Genomic DNA, 27,133 nt, shown 5'->3' with positions numbered 1-27,133 from the left:
TGGTCCCTGAGTCCTGTATACACTCCTTCCTCTTCACCACCTTTTCCTGGCAGAGTCTTGAGCCAATTACCCTTTAGGACTTGACCTCCATACAGCTAGTTATAGAAATAGGAGCAGGAATAGGCCATTTGATCTTTCGAGCCTGCTTCGCCATTCAGTACAATTATGGCTGATCCTGTAAGTCAACACCACACTCCCATGCTGTCCTCATGCCCCTTGATGCCTTCAGAGTCTAGAAATCTATCGATTTCCTTATTAAATATTTGACCTCCACCTGTGGAGGTCAAATTCCACAGGTTCACCATCGTCCAAGTGAAGATCTTGCTCTGCATCTCAGTCCTAAATGGCCTTCCCCGAATCCTGAGACTGTGATTCCTTATTCTAGACCCCACCCCCAGCCAAAAGAAACATCATCTCTGCAGCCAATCTGTCCACCTCTGTCAGAATTTTATACATTTCAATTAGATCCTCTCTCATTCTTCTAAATTCCAGTGAATGCAGGCCCTGTCGATCCAATCTCTCCTCATATGACAATCCTGCCATCCCAGGAACCAGTCTGGTGAACCTTCACTCCACTCCCTCTGCGGCGTACATCCTTGATAAGTAGACCAAACTGCGCACAATACTCCTCATGTGACCTCACGAAGGCCCTGTTCTCTCTATATTTTCATTCCCTTTGACCATGATTTCATTCAGTTCTCTGCACTCACTCGATCAGGGTCAATGCTCAATTAATGTCAAACCTTGCAATATGCTTTTATATTAAAGGTGCTATATGTAAGTTAGGACATTTTCAAAGTGTAACCACTGATGTATGAGGAATGGCAATGGCCAATTTACACATGGCGAGATGCCACAAATGAGATGACTGCCCTGATGGTTTGATTTTTGGTGGTGTTGATTGACGAATGAATATTGATCAGGAGATGGAAAATTCCCTGCTCCTTTTCAAATTGTTCTATGTGCTCTTTTACGCCCACACTATATGGGCAGATAAGATTAAACATTTTGGGCTGGATTTTCGCTGAATTGGAATGACTCGGGAGCCCTTTAAAACTGTGAGTGGGTCCCAGTTCCGGGATTCCCAACCCCATACCCAGGGTTTTCAATTTTTGGGAATTTTTGGGAGCAGGCTTGAAGGGCTGAAGGGTCTGTTCTTCTGTTGTACTGTACTTTGTTCTTTGAGGCCTTGCAGGAGAGCAAGAGGAAAGAGAGAGAGATTTGGAAGGAGAGAGAAAATTGTGGGAGGGTGGTTTGAGAGATCAGGAGAGGAGGGGAGAAGATTGGAGGCCAGGGTGAAAATCAGGGGAGGGTATGGGTGGTGTTGCTGTTCCAATCTAAGAGGGTTTACTTGGAGTCTCAAAGCAGTGGTGGGAAAAGGCCTGGCCCCACAGACAGTGACCCCAGGCTGGAATCAAACCCGTGGAAGAACAGATGTTCACCCTTCAGGAAACCAACAACATTTTCAAAATGACAGAGAGAGAGGGAAAACACTTCTTTTTCACTTGCTGTCCCTTCTAAAACTCAACTCTAACTTGTAGCTCCAAACTGAAACTGAAAATGAAATCCCTGTCACCTGAGCTGCCCAGTTGTTTCTCCTCCCAACAACGACATCACCTGAGGCTGTGAGCATGAGTTTTTTAAAAACTCTTAAAGGTACACTCACATCACACCACACCACACTGACTGCAATGATTCAAGAAAGTGGTTTCCAACCACCCCCTCAATGACAGTTGGAGGTGGTGAATAAATGACGGCCCTGCCAATGACGCCAACATGCTGAGAATGTTTTAAGAAAGGCACAGTGCTACAGATAGCTCAGTGAGTTTATCCAGTGAGTATCTTAGCCTTGAAGAAGATGTCAGAATTGATGCTTCAGTTTCTGTTGTATTAGTCATTCCCAGCCAAGGTGGCAAGAGAGATTTAGCAGGTTCCAGTTTCATCCCGGAATGAAGTGCTCATGTGAGCGTCAAAGGGAGGACGTTATCAAGCCCAACATTTTCTCTCGTTAGTCATTCAGAAGATGTGATTATCACTGCCAAGATCAGTATTTAATGTCCATCCTTGAGAAGTTACATCTGAGTGGCTTGTTCAATCATTTCAGGGGGCAGTTAAATGTTAACCGCATTGCTGTGGGTCTGGAGTCACATATAGGCCAGGAGCCGATTTAAGAACATAAGAACATAAGAAATAGGAGCAGGAGTAGGCCATCTAGCCCCTCGAGCCTGCCCCGCCATTCAATAAGATCATGGCTGATCAGTTCCACTTACCTGCCTGATCCCTATAACCCCTAATTCCCTTACCGATCAGGAATCCATCTATCCGTGATTTAAACATATTCAACGAGGTGGCCTCCACCACTTCAGTGGGCAGAGAATTCCAGAGATTCACCACCCACTGAGAGAAGAAGTTCCTCCTCAACTCTCTCCTAAACCGATCCCCCTTTATTTTGAGGCTGTGCCCTCTAGTTCTAGTTTCCTTTCTAAGTGGAAAGAATCTTTCCATCTCTACCCTATCCAGCCCCTTCATTATCTTATAGGTCTCTATAAGATCCTCCCTCAGCCTTCTAAATTCCAACGAATACAAACCCAATCTGCTCAGTCTCTCCTCATAATCAACACCCCTCATCTCTGGTATCAACCTGGTGAACCTTCTCTGCACTCCCTCCAAGGCCAATATATCCTTCCGCAAATAAGGGGATCAATACTGCACACAGTATTCCAGCTGCGGCCTCACCAATGCCCTGTACAGATGCAGCAAGACATCTCTGCTTTTATATTCTATCCCCCTTGCGATATAGGCCAACATCCCATTTGCCTTCTTGATCACCTGTTGCACCTGCAGACTGGGTTTTTGCGTCTCGTGCACAAGGACCCCCAGGTCCCTCTGCACAGCAGCATGTTGTAATTTCTTTCCATTTACATAATAATCCAATTTGCTATTATTTCTTCCAAAGTGAATAACCTTGCATTTGTTAACGTTATACTCCATCTGCCAGATCCTCGCCCACTCATTCAGCCTGTCCAAATCTCTCTTCAGACCTTCTACGCCCTCCACATGATTCACTTTTCCACTTATCTTTGTGTCGTCTGCAAACTTTGTTACCCTACACTCAGTCCCCTCCTCCAGATCGTCTATATAAATGGTAAATAGTTGAGGCCCCAGTACCGATCCCTGCGGCACGCCACTAGTTACCATCCGCCAACCAGAAAAGCACCCATTTATTCCGACTCTCTGCTTCCTGTCGGATAGCCAATCCCCAATCCACGCTAACACCCTACCCCCAACTCCGTGTGACCCAATCTTCTTCAGCAACCTTTTGTGAGGCACCTTATCAAACGCCTTTTGGAAATCCAAAAACACCACATCCACCGGTTCCCCTCCGTCAACCGCACTAGTCACATCTTCATAAAAATCCAACAAGTTTGTCAAGCACGACTTTCCCCTCATGAATCCATGCTGCGTCTGCTTAATCGAACCATTCTTATCCAGATGGCCTGCTATTTCTTCTTTAATGATGGATTCCAGCATTTTCCCAACTACAGACGTTAAGCTAACCGGCCAGTAGTTACCCACCTTTTGTCTATTTCCTTTTTTAAACAGCGGCGTAACATTAGCCGTTTTCCAATCCGCCGGCACTACCCCAGAATCCAACGAATTGTCCTTCCATGAAGGACATTACTGAATCAGATGGGGGTTTTCGGGCAATCCAGGGAGGTTCGTGCCATCATTACTAATATTTGATTTACCTTGAATTCCAAATTTATTTAATTCATTGAATTTAAGTTCCCCAGCTGCCATGGTGGAACTTTAATCCACATTCCCGGATCATTCTTATTCGTCCAGTTTCATAAGCACTATTATACCACACCCTACAGTGATGTTGGCTGTGGTCAGATACCCTTTTGACACTCTTGAAGCTTCCCACATAATGAGAATCATAGAATCCCTACAGTGCAGAAGGAGGCCATTTGGCCCATCGAGTCTGCACTGACCACAATCTAGCTAGGCCCTCTTCCTGTAACCCCACATATTTACCCTGCTAATCCCCTGACACAAGGGTCAAATTGGCATGGCCAATCAACCTAACCCGCACATCATTGGACTGTGGAAGGAAACTGGAGCACCCAGAGGAAACCCACGCAGACACGGGGAGAATGTGCAAACTCCACACAGACAGTGACCCGAGGCTGGAATTGAACCCTGCTCCCTGACACTGTGAGGCAGCAGTGCTAACCACTGTGCCACCATGCTGCTTTCAAGTCACTTCTTACTCTTGTAAACTCCAGTGGATACAAGCCTAGCCTGACCAACCTTTCCTTGTAAGACAACCCACCCATTCCATAAGATCCTGTGTGCCGCCCCTTGGCACAGTTTCTTTACTTGCAAACAAAGTTTCAGAGGATCGTTCTGTCAGCGGCTGATCTAGCTGGATTTCAACCCCAGCATAAAACTTTGCCAGAGTGGAGTACGATCACAGGACCAGCCCCTATCATGTTGATGGGCCAATCTACAAACACAGCTCTCATTCAGAAGGCCCCTGGAAAGGCATGTAGAACCCCATTGATACTTGCTCGTTTATGTGATGAACCTGTGCATGGGTGCATGTGGAGCAACAAGGACAAACATATCCTAAGGACATGATCTAAGGGTAGCATGGTGGCACAGTGGTTAGCACTGCTGCCTCACAATGCCAGGGACCTGGGTTCGATTCCAGCCTTGGGTGACTGTGTGGAGTTTGTACGTTCTCCCTGTTTTTGCGTGGGTTTACTCCTATGATCCAAAGATGTGCAGTTAGATGGATTGGCCATGCTAAATTGCCCCTTAGTATCCAAAGATGTGTAAGTTAGGTGGATCAGTCGTGTTAAATGCACGGGGTTATGGGGATAGGGCAGAGGAGAGGGCTTGGTTGGGATGCTCATTCGGAGAGGTGGTGTAGACTCGATTGGTGAATGGCCTCTTTCTGCACTATAGGGATTCTATGGTGTCATTTACCATTTGTGCCAAGTATTTCCTAATTACAAGCATCTGTTTCGATGCTCGGTGCAACGTGGGCACATGTTGATTACAATAATTCCACTGGGGGTGTCCTCTCCAATTACAGAAGAGTTACCTCTAGTAGATGAAGGGTCAGATATTGCCTGTATTTCTGCTTTCCTCCCATATGAATGAGATGTTCTCTTTGAGCAGAGAGGACCAAGCAGAGTTTTGAGAAAGGTGTTTGAAATTATGAAGGGTTTGGATGGTGTAAATAAAGATAACTGTTTCTAATGGCTGAAGGGTCAACAACCAGAGGGCACAGAGTGAGGTGACAGACTAAAGAACCAGAGACAATATTAGGAAAAACCTTTTTATGTAACGAGTAGGATTTGAGATTGACGCTGATTTGGCACTTCCTGATGGGGTGGTGGAAACAGATTCAATAGTAGTCTTCAGAAGGGAATTTGCTTAATACTGGAATTAGTAAAATATTACAGGGATCTGAGGAAAGAACGTGAGAGTGGAAATAACTTGATTGCTCTTCGAAAGAGCAGGGAGCACGATGGTACAGTTGTTAGCACTACTGCCTCACAGCTCCCAGGGATCCAGGTTCAATTCTGGCCTCGGTGACTGTGTGGAGTTTGCACGTTCTCCCTGAGTCTGTGTGGATTTCCTCCAAGTGCTCCGGTTTGCTCCCACAGTCCAAATATGTGCAGGTTAGGTTGGTTGGCCATGGTGAATTGCCCCTTAATGTCAGGGGGATTAGGTGAATAAATTTGTGGGGTTACGGGGATAGGTCAGGATCTGGGTGGGATTGTTGTCAGTACAGGCTCGATGGGCCAAATGGCCTCCTTCTGTATTGTAGATTCTATGAATCTATGACTAGTTGTAGACTTGATAGGCCAAATGGCTTCCTTCTGCTCTGTCCAATCTAAGATTTGTCAGAGCCATTATAACCAAAGCTTCTTTCATTCCTTGCAGTGACAATAAGAAGACCATTCTTCCAGCCCAATGCAACCTGATTATGAATGATACCCAGCCTGACAGCTAAGGATGTAGAATAAGCTTACCCCAAAGGTGTCTGGTGGAAATGATAATAATCTGAGAATCCGGAGAGGGGCGGGAGATGATTTTTCATCTTCTTCATGAAACATGACCGATAATACTAAAAGCTGTTGAGGGATATGGGGCAAAGGTGGGTAGCTTTAACGGGTTCAAGGGGTTTAGTGGTCTCCTACTTTTCTGATGTTGCCATGGCCAAATTGCCTGTCGAATAGTGGCTTCCTTTCCAAGCTGCAGCAGTCCTTGTGGCATCGGTGTTCCATCAATGGTGTTAGGTGTTATCACAATTTATTTTGTGTTTTTATGCTAGTGCAGGCTCTCCAAACAGAGTTCCCTACCCTAATCCCATTGAGCTGCCTTCTATACGCTTCCTATTCAAATAATTCCACATTTGATCTCTGCTTCAATAGTCAATGTGGCAAAATGCCTCTCACCCACGGACGGCACGGTGGCACAGTGGTTTAGCACTGCTGCCTCACAGCACCAGGAATCTGGGTTCAATTCTGGCCTTGGGTGACTGCCAGTGCGGAGTTTGCACATTCTCCCTGGGTCTACGTGGGTTTCCTCTGGGTGCTCTGGTTTCCTCCCACTGTCCCAAGATGTGCGGGTTAGGCAGGTTGGCCATGGTAAATTGACCCTTAGACCCAAAGATGTGCAAGTTCGGTGGATGCATGATGGACAGGGCATAGGGGGACATTGGGCCTTCCGAAGAGTCGATACAGATTTGATGGGCCAAATGGCCTCCTTCTGCACTGTAGGGATTCTGTGGTCACTTTAAAACACAAAATTACCCATAATGTTACCCACACTCCTACACCTCACCCTGGCACACACTCATATATGATTGTGTATCTACTTGTAATGCACTTGAAGGAAATGAGGGTGTCCTATTGCAGGCAGAAGTTAGATACAGGGCTGAAGTAGAGTGAAGAATGACAGAGGAATAAAGAAATACTGGCAAACAGTTGTGCGAGTCGAATGAGGTATAGGACTAGGTTAAAGTATACTTTACAAAGAGCAGGAACATCCCACCTGTCAACTATGACTGATATAAAAACTGGTTTTATTTCATCATGGGATTGAAAATAGTTTCAATATGTCTTAAACTGGATTAACTGATTTTTATTTTATTTCTCGTTATTTTTTGTGGGCTCTTGTTCTGTGTAGATTGCTTACTGTGTTTGCCTACATAGCAACAACGACTGCCCTTCAGAAGTAATTAAGTGCCTGTGATTTTGGGACCTGAATTATGATGAAAAGTGCTTTATAAATGCAAGTTTGCTCGTTGATTTTTAAATGGGTGTTAATTATTTCTCATCTCAAGATTCGCTTTTATTGAATACATTTATATTACAATATGTCAGATTTGTGCTAATATTGCTCTCTGTGTGGTATTTTAATCATAGGTGGGGGGTGGAATTTAATCCAGCCCATTGAAATATCTCCTCAGAGGGCGGTGTCCCTTCACCAGATTCTCTTTTTTCACAATCTTAATTCCTAAGAGTGCTTCAAGTACAAAGTCTAAGCGGCACGGTGACACAGTGGTTAGCACTGCTGCCTCACAGCGCCAGGGACCCAAATTCAATTCTGGCCTGTAGTGTCTCTCTGTGTGGAGTTTGCACATCCTCCCAGTGTCTGGGTAGCTTTCCTCCAGGTGCTCCAGTTTTCTCCCACAGTCTGAAAGAGGTGCAGGTTAGGTTCATTGGTCATGTGAATTTTCCTTTCGCGTCAGGGGGATTAGCAGGGTATAAAACGTAGGGTCACGGATTGTAGTCGGTGCAGACTCGGTGGGCTGAAAGGCCTCCTTCTGCACTATAGGGATTCTATGAAAATCAGAGTCTGGAGTGCCGGAGGACCTGACACTCCCATATTTATGTACAGGTGAGGTTCCCTGATTGGGCAGGCAATTGTGACCTCAATCAGGGAGCTCATACTCCAACAGGCCAACTTCATCGGCCTCGTTGAAGCCATCACACCAGTAATGGTGAGAAACATGGTGGCCGAGCCCAGTAATTCACAAAGGAAGTTGCATCGCAGTTTGCTGGTGGTGGGAAAGTTTCCTGCAATTAAGTCAGAGGCAGGAAGGAGCAAATATGCACCACTCGCCTGCTCCCCATGGGAGTCAATTAGACCCATTAATGAGCCACTTGATAGTAATTATCACTGAGTCACCAGAATTTGGTGATGGTTGAGGGACTAAATGGGAGTCACATAGCTCTTCCATCCTCCCTGATGCCATCCAGCAGGAGAAGAACTCGGTTCCCGATTGAGGGACCCAGCTTTGGGAAGGGAGGGGTTGCTGCAAGCCAGTCATTTCCCTTGGCTCCAAATTCCAACCCTCCCAGTGACCTCCATTCCTCCTCACTCACCTGTGTCCAATGCTGATCCCTGGTGAAGTTCTCGGAGCATTGCCAGCATCATCCACCACTCCTGACGGCACTGTCAGGAATGGTGAACTTCCGGCCTCTGGCCAGCAGCTGTCTTGGTTCGGAGAGTGGGATTTTCTCTCCCAGGATCTTAAATCCTGTGGGAAACACAATGCCCAGTTAAGTGCTTGATGGGCACTTAATTTCATTGAGCTCCCCCCATGGTCTCCCCCCATGGAAGTGACGAGGAGCTCCCACTGCTTCTCCAACTCACCCACATTAAATCCCAGCCACTGTGTGTTTAAATTGGACTAAAATCTCTGTTAAAATGGTGAATGTCATGGCGCGTGGTTACCTGCTGATGTCACTGACATTAATTCCAGGACTGAATTTTAACTCCATTGGACTGTCCAGAAATAGAGTGACTGAGTTGCTGAATTATATTTCTACTCGTTCCCCTGCCTTTTTACAAAGTAATTCTTGGGAGGTGGGCATCATGGCATTTGCTGTCCATTCTTAGTTGCCATGAGAAGGTGAGGATGGGCCATCTTGAGCTACGGCAACCCTCTGAGGGAAAAAAATGTCTCCTTATCTCTGCTTTAAATGAGTGACACTTTATTTTTAAATTGTGAGCCTTAGTTCTAGATTCTCCCACAAGAGGAAACCTCCTCTCCACACCCACCCTGTCAATACTCCTCAGAATCTTATATGTTTCAATCAAGTCGCCTCTTACTCTTGTTATGGTTCAGGTTAGAAACCTCAAAGTGTTTTATGAAGCTCGCCTGAACCATAAATTTTGCATCTTGAATTTGGCTGGGATAGGGTATCAAACAAAGTTTATTTAAGAATATAGTTAACATGTATAGTAAGAAAATTAGGAAGAACTTTCATCAATTACAAACAAAAAACAAAATAACTACTATAATGTATAACTCGTAATGAATATCTCTAATATGTTCCATTACATAAAACCCATAGAAAAAAGCCTTTAAACAGATTTGCCACTGCATAGACTAAAGTTCACATAATACTGGAATCCAGTTCCCTGGGTTGAATGCTGATTTCAAATGATCTTGAAAACTCAGAGCCATCAGCTCCCCAAAACACCAAAAACATAGTTTATTTACTGCACATTGGCAACAAGCCTTCCTTTCAGCTAACTGTTAAACCTTTCAAAGCAAAATAGAGAGAATCTTCTTTCAGCTCTGCCTCTAACTCGGCAACCAATACGAAACTAAAAACAATTCTCATCATCTGACCGGCACACAGCTTTTTTTCTCCTCCCACCAATGACATCACCTAAGGCTGTGAGCACGATTTTAAAAAAAACCTTCTTAAAGGGAGGCTGAAATCACACTCTTCTAAACTCCAGTGAATACATGCCTGTCCAACCTTTCCTCATAAAACAACCCACCCATTCCATGTATTAGTAAACTTGGTTAATGGATTGGCAGTTTAACAATCTAGGATACAGATGTTTCAGGCAGAATAGAATGGAATGTAAAAGGGGTGGGTGAGTTGCATTACTGGCTAAGGAGAATATCACAGCTGTATTGCGGGAGGACACTTCGGAGGGCTCATACAGTGAGGTAATGTGGGTAGAGCTCAGGAATAGGAAGGTTGTAGTCACAATGTTGGGGATTTATTATCGGCCGCCCAACAGCCAGCGGGAGGTAGAGGAAAAGATATGGAGGCAGATTTTGGCAAGATGTAAAAGTAACAGGGCTGTTGTGGTGGGAGATTTTAACTTCCCCTATATTGACTGGGACTCACTTAGTGCTAGGGGTGTGGATGGGGCAGAGTTTGTAAAGAGTATCCAGGAGGACTTCTTGAAACAATTCCTGGCTCGGGTCACTGTCTGTGTGGAGTCTCCACGTTCTCCCCGTGCATGGGTTTCCTCCGGGTGCTCCAGTTTCCTCCCACGGTCTGAAAGATGTCCTGGTTAAGTTGCATTGACCCGAACAGGCACCGAAGTGTGGCAACTAGGGGAATTTCACAGTAGCTTCATTGCAGTGTAAATGTAAGACTTATTTGTGCCTAATAAATAAACTTTTAATGCATTTTGGAAGGTCTAATGCAGATGGGAAATATACAGTAAATGGTAGAACCCTTAAGAATATTGATAGGCAAAGGAATCTGGTGACACAGGTCACTGAAAGTGGCAATGCAGGTAGAGAAGGTAGTTAAGAAGACATACAGCATATTTGCCTTCATCGGCCGGGGCACTGAGTTTACAAATTGGCAAGTCATGTTGCAGCTTTATGGAACCTTAGTTAGGCCGCACTTGGAATATAATGTTCAATTCTGGTCGCCACACGACCAGAAGGATGTGGAGACTTTGGAGAGGGTACAGAAAAGATTCACCAGGATGTTGCCTGGTATGGAGGGCATTAGCTATGAGGTGAGGTTGGAGAAACTTGGTTTGTTCTCACTGGAACGACGGAGGTTGAGTGACAACCTGATAGAAGTTAACAAGATTATGACGGGCATGGACCCAGTGGATAGTCAGAAGCTTTTTCCTCGGATGGAAGAGTTAATTACCAGGGGGCATAGGTTTAAGGTGGGAGGGACAAGGTTTAAAGGAGATGTATGAGACAAGTATTTTACACAGAGAGTGGTGGGTGCCTGGAACTCGCTGCTGGGGGAGGTAGTGGAAGCAGATACGATAGTGACTTTTAAGGGGTGTCTTGACAAATACATGAATAGGATTGGAAGAGAGGGATACGGCCCCTGGAAAGAAAGGGGGCTTTAGTTGAGTCGGACAGCATGTTTGGTGCAGGCTTGGAGGGCTGAAGGGCTTGTTCCTGTGCTGTAATTTTCTTTGTTCTAAACCTTCTCTGAACTGCTTCTAATGTTTTTATATCTTTGCTTAAATAAGGAAACCAATACTTTACCCAGTTCTCCAGCTGTGTGGTCTCAGCAGTATCCTGCACAACTGAAACATAACCTCCCTACTTTTGTATTCAATTCCCAACACTATCAATGATAAAATCCTATTAGTTTTCCTAATTACTGTCAGCCTGCTGTCTCACTTCAGAAGGCAATGAAGAGTCAACCGCATTGTTTGGGACTGGAGTCACACATCAGACAGGATTGAGTAAGGACAGGTTTCCTTAATTAAAGGGACATAGTGAATCATATGAGTTTTTCCAATAATCCAACAGCTTTAAAGTCATTTTTACCAAGACCAACTTTGCATTTCATATCATTTGAACTGAACTGAACTTCTCAAATTTCCGCAATGGGATTTGAACTTGCGTTCTCTGGATTACCAGTTCAGTAATATTCAGTAATACTACCTCAGCAACCATGAAAGCTAACTTGCATATAGCCATGGACAAATTGGTGCAATTTGCATGTGACCACTCCTGTCATGAATGTCATGGGCTTCTGGCTTACCCTCTTTCTGTGATTGGCTGGGACAGCATTGGTACATATTTGTGCTTGTCTGATAATTTGGTGGCAGCAGCAGACATCTACAATGAACTTGGGGGGATGGCAGGGGAGGGCATCCAGAGCATACTACAAAAAGGGCAGTAAGAAAACTAAAATTGAGTGCCAATAAATACATCTTTTAAGGTCACATGTAGTTTGACCACATTGAGTACAGCTCAGGAATAATACATTGTATGGTAAGAACAATGTCTGAGGGAACCGAAAAATAACTTGGAAAAAAAGGACATGAATTTACAGAATAGAATCCCTACAGTGCAGAAGAAAGCCATTCAGCCCATCGAGCCTGCACCGACAACAATCCCACCCAGGCCCTATTCTTGCAACCCCACGTATCTACCCTGCTGATCTCCCTGACACCAAATGGCCAATTTAGCATGGCCAATCCACCTAACCTGCACCTCCCTCTGACTGTGGGAGGAAACCGGAGCACCCAGAGGAAACCCACGCAGACAACATGCAAACTCCATACAGACAGTGACCCAAGCTGGGAATCTAACCTGCACTGTGAGACAGCAGTGCTAATCACTGTGCCACTGTGCCACCGACATAGAGCCTTTTACCATCTCAGGATTTCCCAAAATCCTCCATAAGGCAAAGAAAGGACTTTAGAAAAGCAATCACTATTGTAACAGAGGAAACACAGCAGCTAATTTGCCCATAGCAATCTCTCACAACATTTCTAAGTTTTGTTCGAGAGTTAAGTATTGATTAGAATAATATAGAGAATTCCCCTGCTTTTCTTCAATGTAAGTTCACATGAGAGGCAGACAGGCCTCAGTTTGTTTGTTTGTATGTCTGTCTATCTAGCTAGCTCTCGATCTCTTTGTCAGTTGATTGGTCTGTCCTTCACGTGATAGGGTACCATTGGTACCTAATTATCCTTGAGTGAGTAGTTGGCTGCCCATTTCAGAGGGCATTTAAGAGTCAACCACATTGCTGTGAATCTAGAATCCCATATAGGCCGTACCAGGCTAAGGCGGCAGATTTCCTACCCTAAAGGGCATTACTGAACCAGATGTGCTTATACATCAACAATGGTTTCATAGTACTTTCCTTAGACCTCAAATTCCAGATTTTTAAAAAAATTCAAATTTCACCATCTGCCGTAATGCGATTGCAACCCGGGTCCCCAGAACATTGCACTGGGTCTCTGGATTACTAGTCCAGTGACAATAGCACTATGACCATTGACAATAGCACTATGACCATTGACAATAGCACTATGGCCATTGACAATAGCACTATGCCATCTCCTCTCCCTTTAACGTCCCATCCAAAAGCCAGCATTTCCAATAAGTGCAGCATTCCTTTCGTGCTGCGCTGGGAATGTTACCCTGGATTCTGTGGTAATGTCTATGGGGTGGTTCAATGAGGAGTATTGGAGAGCATGCCAGGAGCTGCACCAGGCAGGAGATGCTATCCTGATGAGGTTATAACACAGGACTTCAATGGGAGCAGTGTGATACAGACAGAGTTAACAATCCCACAGTGAAGAAATTAGATCAAAATTCTGCAGACCTGTCACATCCAGTTGTGAATGGTGGTTGACAATTAGACAACTAATAAGTGGAGCAAGTTCCACAAACACCTCACTCTCAATGAGATGGGAACCCATCACATCAGTGCAAAAGACAAAGCTGAAGCATTTCCAGCCAGAAATGTGGAGTGGATGATTTATCTCGGCCTACTCCTGAGGTCCACGGCATCACAGATGTCAGTCTTCAGCCAATTTGATTCACACCATGTGATATCAAGAAACTGCATTGGATACTGAAAAGGCTCAGGGCTCGGACAATATCTGGCCTGTTGTGCTGAGGACCTGTGCTTCAGACTAGCCATTCCCTCACCTAGCTGTTCCAGTACAGCTACAACACTGGCATTTATCCAACAACACGAGGAATTGCCCAGATACGTCCTGTCTCCAAAAAAAGGGACAAAACCAATCCAATAAATTCCCACCCCATCAGTCTATTCTCAATAATTAGCCAACGGATAGAAGGTGCCGTCAACAGTGCTAAAAATAGGCACTTACTCAGCAATAACCTGCTCGCTGACACTCAGTTTGGGTGCTCCAAGGCTACAAGAGCAGGTTAGAGGCTGAGAATTCAATGGCAAATAACTCACCTCCTGATTCTCCAAACCTGTCAACCAACTACAAGGGAAAAGTTAGGGTTGTGATGGAATACTCTTGCTGGGATGAATGAAGCTCCAATAACACTCATGAAGCTCAACACCATTCAGGACAAAGCGGCCCTCTTGATTAGCACTCTATCTACCACCTTAAACATTCAGTTCCTTCACTACTGATGCACAGTGCCAGCAGTATGTATCATCTACAAAATGCGCTGCTGCAACTCACCAAGGCTTCAAAAGCACCTTCCAAATCCATGACCTCTAACATCTAGAAGGACAAGGCTAGCAGATTCAGGGGAACAGTACCACCTGCAAGTTCCCCCCAAAGCCATAAGCCATCCTGACTTGGAACTATATCCCCGTTCCTTCACTGTCGTTGGGTCAAAAACCTGGAACTCCCCTCCCTAGCGCATTGTGAATGTACCTACATCACATGGAATGCAGCAGTTCAAAAAGGTGGCTCACCACCACTTTCACAAAGAACAATTGGGTTTGTTCACAAATGTTTGCCTTGTTAGCGGCACTTGCATCCCATGAAAGAGTAACAGGACAACATGCTCCTTAAGGATCTTTTCCCACCCAGCCTCAGTTTTTACGCTGGCGGGTAGATAATAGATAATGGGAGGAAAAGTTATGGTGATGAGGCAGGAAAGTGGAGTCGAGGATTATCATATCAAATCAGTCTCTGAATGGCAGAGCTGACTCGAATGGCCTTCCTCTGCCCCCACAGGGTCTAAAGCCAAGTTCTCAGGTGGGAATGTCGCAGAGAGAGGGGGGAGGGTTGAAGTGCATGGGACACCTCTAGAAGCCCCCTTTGGACTGGTGTGACCCTCCCATTGGGCCCAGTGATCTCTGGAACTCCCTTGACACCGACACCACCTCTGCCTAGCCCCTCCCCAAACCTACCCCCCTCCCCGGAGAGCCCACTCTCCCTCCTTGGATTCCCCCAGGCCTTCCCTACCCAGCCCCCAGCCCCACACGCACACATACTCACACACACACACGCACACATTCCCGCTCCCACCACCACCCCCCACTGGCCAATCTGATTGGCTGGCAACTCTCCAAGGATGGACCTCCTCCAGGTGATGGGCAGAAGCCCCGCCTTCTGTCCATCAATGCTCGTTAGAGCGTGAAACAGCAGCATCAAGCCTGCTGGAGTCAGCGGGGATGCTAATTTTGGCCCATGTGTTGAAACCTCTATGGTTGACAACTTCACTTCTGTCTGGCTTCCCAAACCTTCTTGACAAATATTGTGGGCACTTTAATTCCCCTCCTTTCTCTCCCCACGCCCATCAGAATTTCCCAGAGTGCTCAGGGTGGGCTGGTGAAGGGGTGGAACTCACTCTAAACACGGCCCACCCCAAATCCTTCCCAAGTTACATTCATACCACGTGCAAAATAGTTGAGAATTTATCAGCTCATACAACTTGCTTCTGTTTGCTTCACGATGTGTGAAGTCTGAAGGTGGCCCATGCGAGCGTTTCGTGTGCGAAAATCTCTCTGCAGTGTTACAAAGTGTTATCACAAACGCACAAGATTTGTGCCTTTTCCCACTTTCTCCAGTTAGTGACTGTGTCCACCAGTCAGAGATTGAGAATCTGCTCATGTTGGTGTATCATAGAAACATAGAAGATTGGAGCAGCAGGAGGCCATTCGACCCTTCGAGCCTGCTCCACCATTCATTACGATCATGGCTGATTGTCCAACTCAATAGCCTAATCCTGCTTTCTCCCCATAATCTTTGATCCCATTCACCCCAAGTGCTATATCCAGCCACCTCGTGAATATATTCAATGTTTTGGCATCAACTACGTCCTGTGGTAATGAATTCCACAGGCTCACCACTCTTTGGGTGAAGAAATGTCTCCTCACCTCCGTCCTAAATGGTCTACCCATAATCCTCAGACTGTGATCCCCGGTTCTGGACTCCCCCACCATCAGGAACATCCTCCTTGCATCTACCCTGTCTAGTCCTGTTAGAAATTTATAAGTCTCTATGAGATTCCCCCGTCATTTGTCTGAACTCCAGCGAAAACTATCCTAAGATAGTCAATCCCTCCTCATACATCAGTCCCACCATCCCTGGAATCAGCCTGGTAAACTTTTGCTGCACTCCTTCGAGAGCAAGAACATCCTTCCTCAGAAAAGGAGACCAAAGCTGCACACAATATTGTCTGGCTGTAGTGCAGAAAGGAAAACAGCGGGTGGGGAGGATTGCAAAATCTGCTTGATTCTCTCATCAAACAGAACTGTTTACCAAAATATCACAAAGTGAGAGCAAATTACTATCAGAACCTAATAATGCAGAGGAAAGGATCAGGATTCGTAGAACAGAGTGTATATCAAGAGGTAGTATTAATAACTTCTGGACCTTGTAATTGACAGATTATTGGTGATATTAGCAGACAAAAAGGGGAGGTTATTTTGCCTCCCCGTAGAGTGTTTCTTGCGACAGGAGGTGGTGCGTTGTTGCCGGCAGTGGGATCTTCTGGTTCTGCCTCTGTCAATGGGAAACCCACGGCGGAGGATGGGTGCGCCATCAGCGGGACCAGACGATCCCGCCGGTGTGAACAGCCAGAAAATTCCAGCCAAAGACTCTACAGCTGGAATCTTCCATTCTGTAGTCTAAGTTTGATGGCAGGTGTAGAGGTGTAAGGGAGGGGAGGAGGGGAACAGCTAACCATGCGTGATCTTGCGCTCTTCAACTCATTAAATATGGATCTGCAAGGAGCTTGTGGACTCTTAAAGTGGGGTGGGCAGGAATTTGCCATCTCCGTCATTACTTCCTGGTTGAAGGTCCAGGCGCCATATTTAAAGGACACCCCAGGAATCTCTTCCACCTTACCCCAGCCACTGCTCCACACTTCCCCACTAACCTTTCCCATCCTCCACCTAACTTGCACTACGACCATCTGGCCTTACGCGTAGTCTGGCATTTATTGACACTCTCCAAAGAGGACAACGCAGCGGCAACTTACCATTAATCATGAAAGAAGTCTGCCTCGCCAGATGCACACGTAAAACTGAACCCTCTATTTTCTCATGGTCGGGGATCTTAGTGCGCATGCATGCAAATGGGCTTCACGACATTGTCCTTTAGGAAGCTCAAAACCCCTTTAAAGGCTCAAGAACATAATTGATGAAGTTCATCCCACAGTCGAGAACAGAGTTTTGGCCTCACAACATTTTAAGTTCCTCTGCCCATCGAGCTTCCCACTCCTGGCAGGACTGGAAGATTTCACCACGTGTGTTCCTCCAATAATAATCCTCTTCCTGCTATTTTAACACAGGTGTTAATGCTCTGCTAAAATCAGAGAAAGCATTCTACACAAAATACTTAACATTGCATGCCATGTCGTGACTGAACACATGTCACCTATCACACTTTTTGGCAGCATATAGTAAAATGAAATCTTCCAGCCATTTGGCCCATCATACCTGTGGCATCTCTGTGAACAAACTGTTCATTTACTCCCATTCTCCCACGACCCTCTCTTTCTCGATAACGCTGTAATGTAATTTCCCTTCAAGTATTTATCCAATTCCCTTCTGAAAGTTACTATTGAATCTGCTTTTTTTTATTCATGGGAAATGGGCGTCACTGGTTGGTCAGCATTTATTGCCCATACCTAGCCGCCCGGGGGCAGTTGAGAGCCAACCACATTGCTGTGGCTCTGGAGTTACATGCAGGCCAGACCAGCTAAGCACAGCGCATTTCCTTCCCTAAAGGACATTAGTGAAGCTGATGGGTTTTTCTGACAATCGACAATGATTTCATGGTCATCAGTAGATTCTAAATCCCAGATATTCTTTATTGAATTCAAATTTCACCATCTGCCGTGGAGGGATTCGAACCCGGGTCCCCAGAACATCAGCTGAGTTTCTGGATTAATAGCACTAGGCCATTGCCTTCCTTTCAGGATGTGTACAGAAAGTAGCCAAGCAGAATATTAGCTTTCAGAGAAGTGGGCCCCGGGTATATTTATCTGAAATGTGTTGACACAGAATCTGCTTTTCACTTCTTAAGTTTACGGGGATCTTATTGCTCATGCAATGCAAATGTTTGTTTCTGTCACCTAGGTGCAGAATCCTTCGGATTATTTTCATGTACAATAAACGGAGAAGAAAGGGATCAAACACACAGAGCAGTATTCAGGTAAGAACCAGTTCACTTCACAAATACAGAAGGAGGCCATTTGGCCCACTGTGCCTGTAGGTGTGCTGGTGTTTAATGAGTGCTACAGGCTCCAATCCAATTGCTCTACCTTTAGTGTAAGTTGCTATCGCTTTCCTTGCTTTTTGTTTTGAGAACACCATCAAGTTAACTCCATATCTTGACAACGAATTATGGATCTGAAACTCGGGGCCTGACACTATCTATGATCATAGAATCCCGACAATACAGAAGGCCATTAGGCCCATTGAGCCTACACCGACAACAGTCCCATCCTATCCCTGTAACCCCACATATTTACCCTGCTAATCCCCTCGAAACTAGGGGCAATTTAGCATTGCCAGTCTACCTAACCCACACATCTTTGGACAATGGGAAGAAACCAGAGCACCTGGAGGAAACGGATGCAGACACGGGAGGAATGTGCAAACTCCACACAGACAGTCACCCAAGCCGGGAATCGAACCCGGGTCCCTGGCGCTGTGAGGCAGCAGTGCCAACCATTGTGCCACCGTGCTGCCCCTAATGATGTTCCTCACGACATTAAAACACTGCCAGTTGCTTCTGATTTTGAAGAAGTGCAAGAGAGTTCTCCCGAGTTGTGGCCAGTATTTGTCCCCCAGCCAGTGTCACAAAAACAGATTTTTTAAAAAATCATTTTCTATAGGCTGTGGGCATCTCTGGATGAGCCAACATTTATTGCCCATCTCTAATTGCTCTTGAAAAGATGGTTGTGAACCGCTGCATTTCCTGAGATGTAGGTACACCCACACTGCTGTTAGGGAGGGAACAATGCCGTTAGGGAAGGAATTCTGGGATTTTGACCCAGTAAAAGTGTAGGAACGGCAATATATTTTCAAGTCACGCTGGTGGGCATCTCAGTGGCACAATGTTTAGCACTGCTGCCTCACAGCGCCAGGGACCCGGGTTCGATTCCCAGTTTGGGTCACTGTGCAGAGTTTGCATGTTCTCCCCGTGTCTGCATGGGTTTCCTCCAGGTGCTCCGGTTTCCTCCCACGCTCCAAAGATGTACAGGTTAGGTGGATTGGCCATGCTGAATTGCCCCTTATTGTTAGGGGGATGAGCAAAGGCAAATGCATGGGGTTATGGGGATAAGGCCTGGGTGGGATTGTGATCAGTGCAGACTCGCTGGGCCGAATGGCCTCCTTCTGCACTGTGGGGATTCTATGTGAGTGGCTTGTAGGGGAACCTCCAGGTGGTGGTGTTCCCAGGTATCTGCTGCCCTCATTCTTTTAGGTAGTAGTGGTGTTAGTTTGGAAGACGCTGCCTAAAGAGCCTTGATGAGTTCGTGCAGTGCATCTTGTAGATGGTACACAGTGCTGCTACTCTGCGTCGGTGGAGGGAGTTAATGTCTGTGGAAGAGGCGTCAATCAAGCGGGCACTATCTTATTGCTGTTTGTGGGCAGGCCACGTTTCCTCCATTCGGAAACATTTTAGTGTTACTTAATTGGCTGGAAATCTCTTTAAGATGTCCTGAAGTGGTGAAAGCCTCCATGAAAATCCATGTTCTTTCTCACCTAGAGAAGCTTTTGGGAACTGGTTACAGATTTCCAGAGTCCACCAGGGGTAACTGCCCCACTACTGCAGCAATGGTTATGTTCCATGTTTGTCTCTCTGCCATTAGACATGGCATCCATGTTCCTCTCTATATTTAACTGTATGTTTCGAAAATTAAAGAGAAATTGCTTCACTCTGAGTGGGTTGATAAAATGGGTATATTTATATCTATCTAAATATATTAAAAATATTACATTTGCAGACACTTCCTATCTGCACATTTTGATTTCATGTCATATTTTCATCACACATTTGGGGTAGATTTACACTGTTCATGATCGTGTAAAACAATTGAAAGAAAGTTGGGATCTCTGCTCAAAGTTAACAGAAGAAGTGTTGATTTTCTATCACCCATTTTACACATAGGCATCAAATCTAAACCTATCTCCTCCATGTCACCTTTATCCATTACAAATATGTGGAGTTATGGGAATAGAGCCTGGGTGGGATTGTGGTCAGTGCAAACTCAATGGGCCAAATGGTCTCTTTCTGCACTGTAGGGATTCTATGATTTGGGTGGTCCCAAACGACAGACCTGGACTTTATGGGGTTTTGTAATTCCTTGGGGTACTTTTCTGATTGTCCGCTGTAATTATGCTGGAAAATCCAGAGGAGCCCTGGAGAAACTCCGCTAACATTGCCTTGTCAAGGATTCCGCATCTGCTGAAGTTATGAAGAGTGATCAGGAGAATTCCCCTGGGATTCTAGCCTTGATATTTTGCCTTGTATTTTTCTCTGATCTGAATATGAATTGTCTGGTTGAACTTAGACAGCACACTTGCTGTAATTTTACTTTCTGCTGAAACATTTTTGAACTTATTTAAACAAAAGCTGGAGGGGGCAAACCTCCAAATCTTTATCAGATGAAATTTGTACTGTTTTTAAAAAATATTTTGAACAGGGAGATTCTGTGCATTTTTAAAATAAAGAGGTTTTGTGAGATAAACACATTCTACTGAGATTTATTAATTTATTAGTCATAGGCTTACATTAACACCAAAATGAAGTTACTGTGAAAATCCCCTAGTAGCCACACTGTTTGGGTACTGAAGGAGAATTTAGCATAGCCAATGCACTGAACCAGCATGTCTTTCGGACTGTGGGAGGAAACCGGAGCACCCAGAGGAAACCCACACAGAGATGGGGAGAATGTGCAGACTCTGCGCAGACAGTGACCCAAGCTAGGAATTGAACCCAGGTCCCTGGAGCTGTGAGGCAGCAGTGCTAACCACTGCGCCACCATGCCGCCCCACTACCTGTCTTTAAAAATGAGTTGGAGATGCCGGCGTTGGACTGCAGTGGGTGGGCACAGTAAGAAGTCTCACAACACCAGGTTAAAGTCCAACAGGTTTGTATGGAATCTCAAGCTTTCGGACTTACCCGATAAAGGAGCAGTGCTCTGAAAGCTCGTGATTCCAAATAAACCTGTTGGACTTTAACCTGGTGTTGTGAGACTTGTTACCATGTCTTTAAAAAAGCAGTAAATGTTGGAAATACTCAGCAGATCAGGCAGCACCTGTGGAGAGAGAAACAGAGTGACTGGGTGGAACTTTCTGGCCGTTCATGCCGGCGGGATTCTCTGGTCCCGTTGCAGTGAATGAAGATTTGGCTGAGTGCCAAATTCTCCGTCCTCACTTGCAGCGGCAGCGGGGCGTGACTGGCCAGAAAATTCCGAGCATTGTTTCAAAGTTGATGATATTCTGACAAAATGTTAAATATTTCTCTCACAACAAAAACAGAAAAATGCTGGAAAATCTCAGCAGGTCTGACAGCATTGGTGGAGAGAGAGTAGAGCCAGCGTTTCTAGTCTAGGTGACCCTTCGTCAGAGCTCCGAGGGCTCGACTCTCTCTCCACAGATGCTGTCAGACCTGCTGAGATTTTCCATCATTTTTCTGTTTTTGTTTCAGATTCCACCATCCCCAGTATTTTGCGTTTATCTGAAATATTTCTCTCTCCACCAATACTGCTTGACCTATTGAATATTACCAGCAGTTTCTGTTTTTATTTCAGGTTTACAACGGCTGTGGTATTTTGCTTTTGCACAGAAATGTCAGAAAATGCAATAAGTAGAGAGAGAGTAACAATAGAGATAACTTTCACCTTTGGCGGGAATTTAAAATTGGTGTTTTAAAATACCTCCATTTATTAGACTATTCAAGTGTACCAGAAATAAATTAAAGAATTATCCTTGACCTGAACTGTTTAAAAAAAACTCACCAGTCAGATTCTTCCTTTAAACTGACGTGTCCTTACCTTTTCCCCAATTCCATTATCTCCTTTATTTATTAAACTTTATTGGTGGCACAGTGGTTAGCATTGCTGCCTCACAGCGCTAGAGACCTGCCCGGCTTGGGTCACTGTCTGTGCGGAGTCTGCACGTCCTCCCCGTGTCTGCGTGAGTTTCCTCCAGGTGCTCCAGTTTCCTTCCACATTCCGAAAGACGTGCTGGTTAGGTGCATTGGCCATGCTAAATTCTCCCTCAGTGTACCCGAACAGGCACCAGAGTGCAGCCACTGGCAGATTTTAACAGTAACTTCATTGCTGTGTTAATGTAAGCCTACTTATGACAATAAATGAATATTACCTTTATCAGATGCTAAAATACTAAACACACATACAGGATATAGAATTATCTTGCTATTCAGCCTATTTACTTACTTGAAAATCTTCGGGTCATGCTGTTCGTCTTGTTTTAATTTACATACATTACTTTTTGAAAGCTCCCCTACCTCTGAACTGGTCTTTGTTGTCCTGCACTGTCACTGCTTCCTGGTCCTCATGCTGCTTTTAAACATTCTGCTCTCCCAATGTGCTTTTGTTGCACTGTCTTGATTTCAGTGGTTCAAGAAGGCAACTCACCACCACTGACGAAGAACAGCTGGGAATGGGCAATAAATGCTGGCCTGGCCAGCAACTCCCACATCTCACAAATTAATAAATCAAAAATAAATTTAAACCGACACCATTGTAACCACTATTGGCGCTTCATGGAGCTCTTTGGGCGGCACGGTGGCACAGTGGTTAGCACTCGCTGCCTCACAGCGCCAGGGATTCAGGTTCGATTCCTGGCTTGGGTCACTGTCTGTGCGGAGTCTGCACGTTCTCCCCGAGTCTGCGTGGGTATCCTCCGCGTGTTCCGGATTCCTCCCACAGTCCGAAAGATGTGCTGGTTAGGTGCATTGGCTATGCTAAATTCTCCCTCAGTGTGCCCAAACAGATAGTTTTGTAACCCCCAGATATCTGTAACCCCCACGACTTGCCCGGGCTTGCAAAATCTCACTAACTGTCCTGACTGGAGACAATACACACCTCTTTAACCTGTGCTTGACCCTTCCTCCACTCTCATTGTCTGTACCTTTAAGACTTGATTGCCTGTAAAGACTCGCATTCCAACCATTATTTTGTAAATTGAGTTTGTGTCTTTATATGCCCTGTTTGTGAACAGAACTCCCACTCACCTGATGAAGGGGCAGTGCTCCGAAAGCTAGTGGCTTGTGCTACCAAATAAACCTGTTGGACTTTAACCTGGTGTTGTGAGACTTCTTACTTGTTTACCCCAGTCCAATGCCGGCATCTCCACATTATAAGGAGAGGGCAGGATAGACTGGGACTTTTTTCTCTGGAGCGTAGGAGGTTGAGGGGTGACCTGATAGAGGCTTATAAAATCATGAGAGGCATAGATAAGGTGAATAGCAAAGGTCTTTTCCCCAGGGTGGGGGAGTCCAAAACTAGAGGGCATAGGTTTAAGGTGAGAGGGGAAAGATTTAAAAGGGACCTGAGGAACAACTTTTTCACACAGAGGGTGGTGCGTATATGGAATGAGCTGCCAGGGGAGGTGGTAGAGGCGGGCACAATTACAACTTTAAGAAGACATTTGGACAGGTACATGGATAGGAAAGGTTTAGAGGGATATGGGCCAAACACAGGCAAGCGGGACTAGTTCACTTTAGGAAACCTGGTTGGCAAGGACGAGTTGGGCCGAAGGGCCTGTTTCTGTGCTGTATATCTCTGTCACTCTAGTAGAGTAAATCAAGAAGGCGACGGATGGAGTTCAGGAGGAAAATATTCAACCCAATTACTCAATAATAAAACCACTTGTATGAATTTTTTTTTAAATTGCAAACGGAGGCTAAAGCAAAAGCATAGACACAAGAAAGACTTGCATTTATGCAGTACCTTTCCTGACCGCAGGATGTTAAAGCCAATGAATTTGTTTTTGAAGTGTAGTCACTGTTGTAATGTAGGAAATGTGATAGCCGCCCTGTGAACAGTAAGATCTACAACTGCAAATTAATAATGACCAGATAATCTGGGGGAGTTTTTCTTTGCAATATTGGTTACCAGATAAATATTGGCGAGCGTACCAGTGAAAACTCCTCTGCTATTGGACAAAAAAGGCCTTGATTCAAAATCTCAACCTAAAGACAGCACCTCAGACACTGATTTTTGTTCTTGTAATAACTCCACGGAGGCGAAAGTCCCGTCACCAAGTTACTTTATTTACACCATACGTCTGTACACAGCCAGCTCTCATGTTGCTCCCTGCTGATTGCAGGCAGGGAGTCTGACACACCTGCTTTAAATAGGGAGCATGACGCTTCCTGATTTAACCATCAATTAGGACTCATCTCTCCAGTGGGACCTGGACCCACAACCTTCTGACTCAGAGGCACGAACCATGACAAATGCAGCTTTGTATAAAAACATAGATAATGAAAGAGGAGATGTACTCCTGATTCCTAAATCTCAATCATTTTGTGTAAATGGTAAAGAACAATGGTCTTAACACTAATTCCTATGGACCACCAGTTCCAACCTTCCAATAGTCTTGCGGAGCCACCTTTAATCTCTACCCTCTGGTTTCTATTTTGCTACTTGTCTTTGCGTGCCCTGACCTTGGTCACCAGTCTACTGGCATTAAACCCTTGGACTGAATAGCCTATTAGTGCGCTGTAAATTCCATTCTGTTCAACCTAAAAGGGTACATGTTTTCACACTGTAAATGATGTAGTGAGCTGTGGTTTAGCAGACTGCATTCATAATATAAGTCAGACACTTCACCTTGGGAACTGTGCTGTGACGCAAGTTAATGTTTCTGCCTATTCCTCTCCCCCGCAATGCCCTTCCTCGGCTATTTTAGTGCAGGAGTTAACCCACTTGAGAATTGGGTTCATTCTGGGTTCAAAATAGGGAAAAGGGAAGTTTCAGGTGAACACATTAGCATTTGTGTACTAATATCGTACGGTGTCATTTCAAAATCTTGTGTATAATTGGGATCAAGCATGACATGTGTAATGATTAATTGGAACTGTCAGTAGATTTGCTCTAAATAATTGAAACAGTGATTAATTATACCACCCCATAGACTGCAGGATTATTACCGTACTGAGTGAGTAATTTTAACACCCTGCGTCATAAATGTCAGAAAGTTATGGGTGCAAAATTTAATTTTAGCATCTCACGCAGGCTGCCTCAAAGTCATCTGGAATCGAAGCATTGGCTCTATTCTCTCACCACCAGGTGCTGTCAGACCTGCTGAGATTTTCCAGCATTTTCAGCTTTTGTTTCAGATTCCAGCATCCGCAGAATTTTGCTTTTGTCTCATCGTGCCCTAACTAAACTTAAAAGAAACCTTCTGCCCTTATTCAGTCCGTATCCCTCTATTCCCTCCTGATTCATGCACCCATCCAGATGCCTCATAAATATTGCTAATGTGCCTGCTTCCACCACCTCCTCTAGCAGCGTGTCCCAGGCACCCACCACTCTCTGTGTGATGTGTTACGACAATTGACCCGAACCCCAAGGTTTTGGTTTCATCCAATTTGGGACCAATAATGTTTTGTTTAAAGTAGATAGGTTTTATGTTCAAGACCCTGGGGCGATCTTACCAGAATTTGGCAAAGTGTCAGGCTTGTCAGAAAACGGATGTGCAACTCTCCAGTCACACAGGCCAATTTTCTCTCCAGATTTTGAGCCAATTTAAAGAAACAAATGTGTGGGCATGGTTTAGGACGTCACTCTGATGGGGCGGGCATTCTTAGAACCAGCAACAGGCTTCACAGTGATCAGAGTGCTAACTTTAAAATAAAACTAAACTACCCCCACTGCCTGACCTCCCCACCAGTAGGTATCAGGCCCCCACCTCCTGACCCTCATTGCCAGCTCTCCCCAATCCTTCCCCCCCATCCCCCTCCCCACCTTCCCATACGCATCATCGGCATTTCCCAATTCTACCGGCCCCCCCCTCCCCCCCCATCCTGAAATTCATTGCCGGAATTTTCCATAACTCTTCCCCCACCCCCCCGCACAATCATCATCGCAGTGCCGCCCCCCCCCATACAAACACACACATACACACACACACACACACACTCTCTCTCACACTCTCTCTCACACACTCACTCTCTCACACACTCACTCTCTCACACGCTCACTCTCACACGCTCACTCTCACACTCTCTCACACTCACACTCTCTCACACTCACACTCTCTCACACTCACACTCTCACACTCACTCTCTCACACACACTCACAATCGCCAGCATCTCACCCAGCTCCCTTGCCGACAATCATCATGGGCATTTCTTCCCCCCACCCACTGAACGGTTCCCCCCCACCCCCCCACCCCCGCTCCACACGCACACTCAATTGCCAGCATCTCACCCAATTCCTCCGCTGTCAGTCATCACTGGCGTTTGACAGTGCCAATCAGTGCCAGGGCGCTGCCTGACCCTGGCCTTCTCCCCTGGGGGCTATACTTTGTATCCTGAAGGAATCCCCCAGACAGGTTCATATTTTAAAAAACCCTTCAAGAACCTCATCAATGTGACGTCACGTCGGCAGGGTATGATGACGTGAGGAGCATCATGTGCTGAGCGGTCTACATAAGCATCATATTATTTAATTTAGGTTAATGCCCATTACGGCTGTGAGCCCGAATACGTCGCGGCGATGAGCGGGGCAATTTGGAAATAGTGATCTCGCCAATGAGAATTGCGATTCCCGGTTTTTCTGGAGTTTGTGCCTCCACCAGCAATCCCGTGCATGGAGAGTTTGAGTTCAGGATCCCGCCTACTTACTAAGAAAATAAAGCCACAAGATTCCACAGGTTTTTAACAAATAAAAATCAACCTAACTATTCAAGGTCAAAAGTTTGAACAATTTGCAACATCTATCTAATACTCTTCACATGCAAGGTTAATACGATGTACATTGGAATTAAGAGGCAAACATTAGTCAAACATACCACACTGTACAATAAATATCATGCAACCAAGATCCCATTGATTTCTTAGCAACTCACCCAGACTTTAGGAAAAAATGAATCAACCAATCTCATTGAAACACTGTCTCTCACTCTCTCATGAGGTGCTCCAAAC

General features: G+C 45.4%; 1 protein-coding gene across 2 annotated transcripts in view; it reads left to right on the top strand.

Moving 5' to 3' along the window:
- mapk8ip1b (mitogen-activated protein kinase 8 interacting protein 1b) overlaps positions 1 to 27,133 on the top strand; it is a 186,428-nt gene that overhangs the window by 138,661 nt on the left and 20,634 nt on the right. For both annotated transcript variants that reach the window (XM_078204367.1, XM_078204368.1), the window contains one exon: positions 18,081 to 18,156. In XM_078204367.1, the coding sequence (XP_078060493.1) occupies positions 18,081 to 18,156 (76 nt within the window). The remainder of the gene's footprint in view (positions 1 to 18,080; positions 18,157 to 27,133) is intronic.

The sequence above is a fragment of the Mustelus asterias genome, unplaced genomic scaffold (assembly GCF_964213995.1).
Source record: "Mustelus asterias unplaced genomic scaffold, sMusAst1.hap1.1 HAP1_SCAFFOLD_312, whole genome shotgun sequence".
NCBI classification, from domain to species: Eukaryota; Metazoa; Chordata; class Chondrichthyes; order Carcharhiniformes; family Triakidae; genus Mustelus; species Mustelus asterias.
Note: the sequence above shows the minus strand (reverse complement) of the source record. Positions and strands in the feature narration are given on the sequence as shown.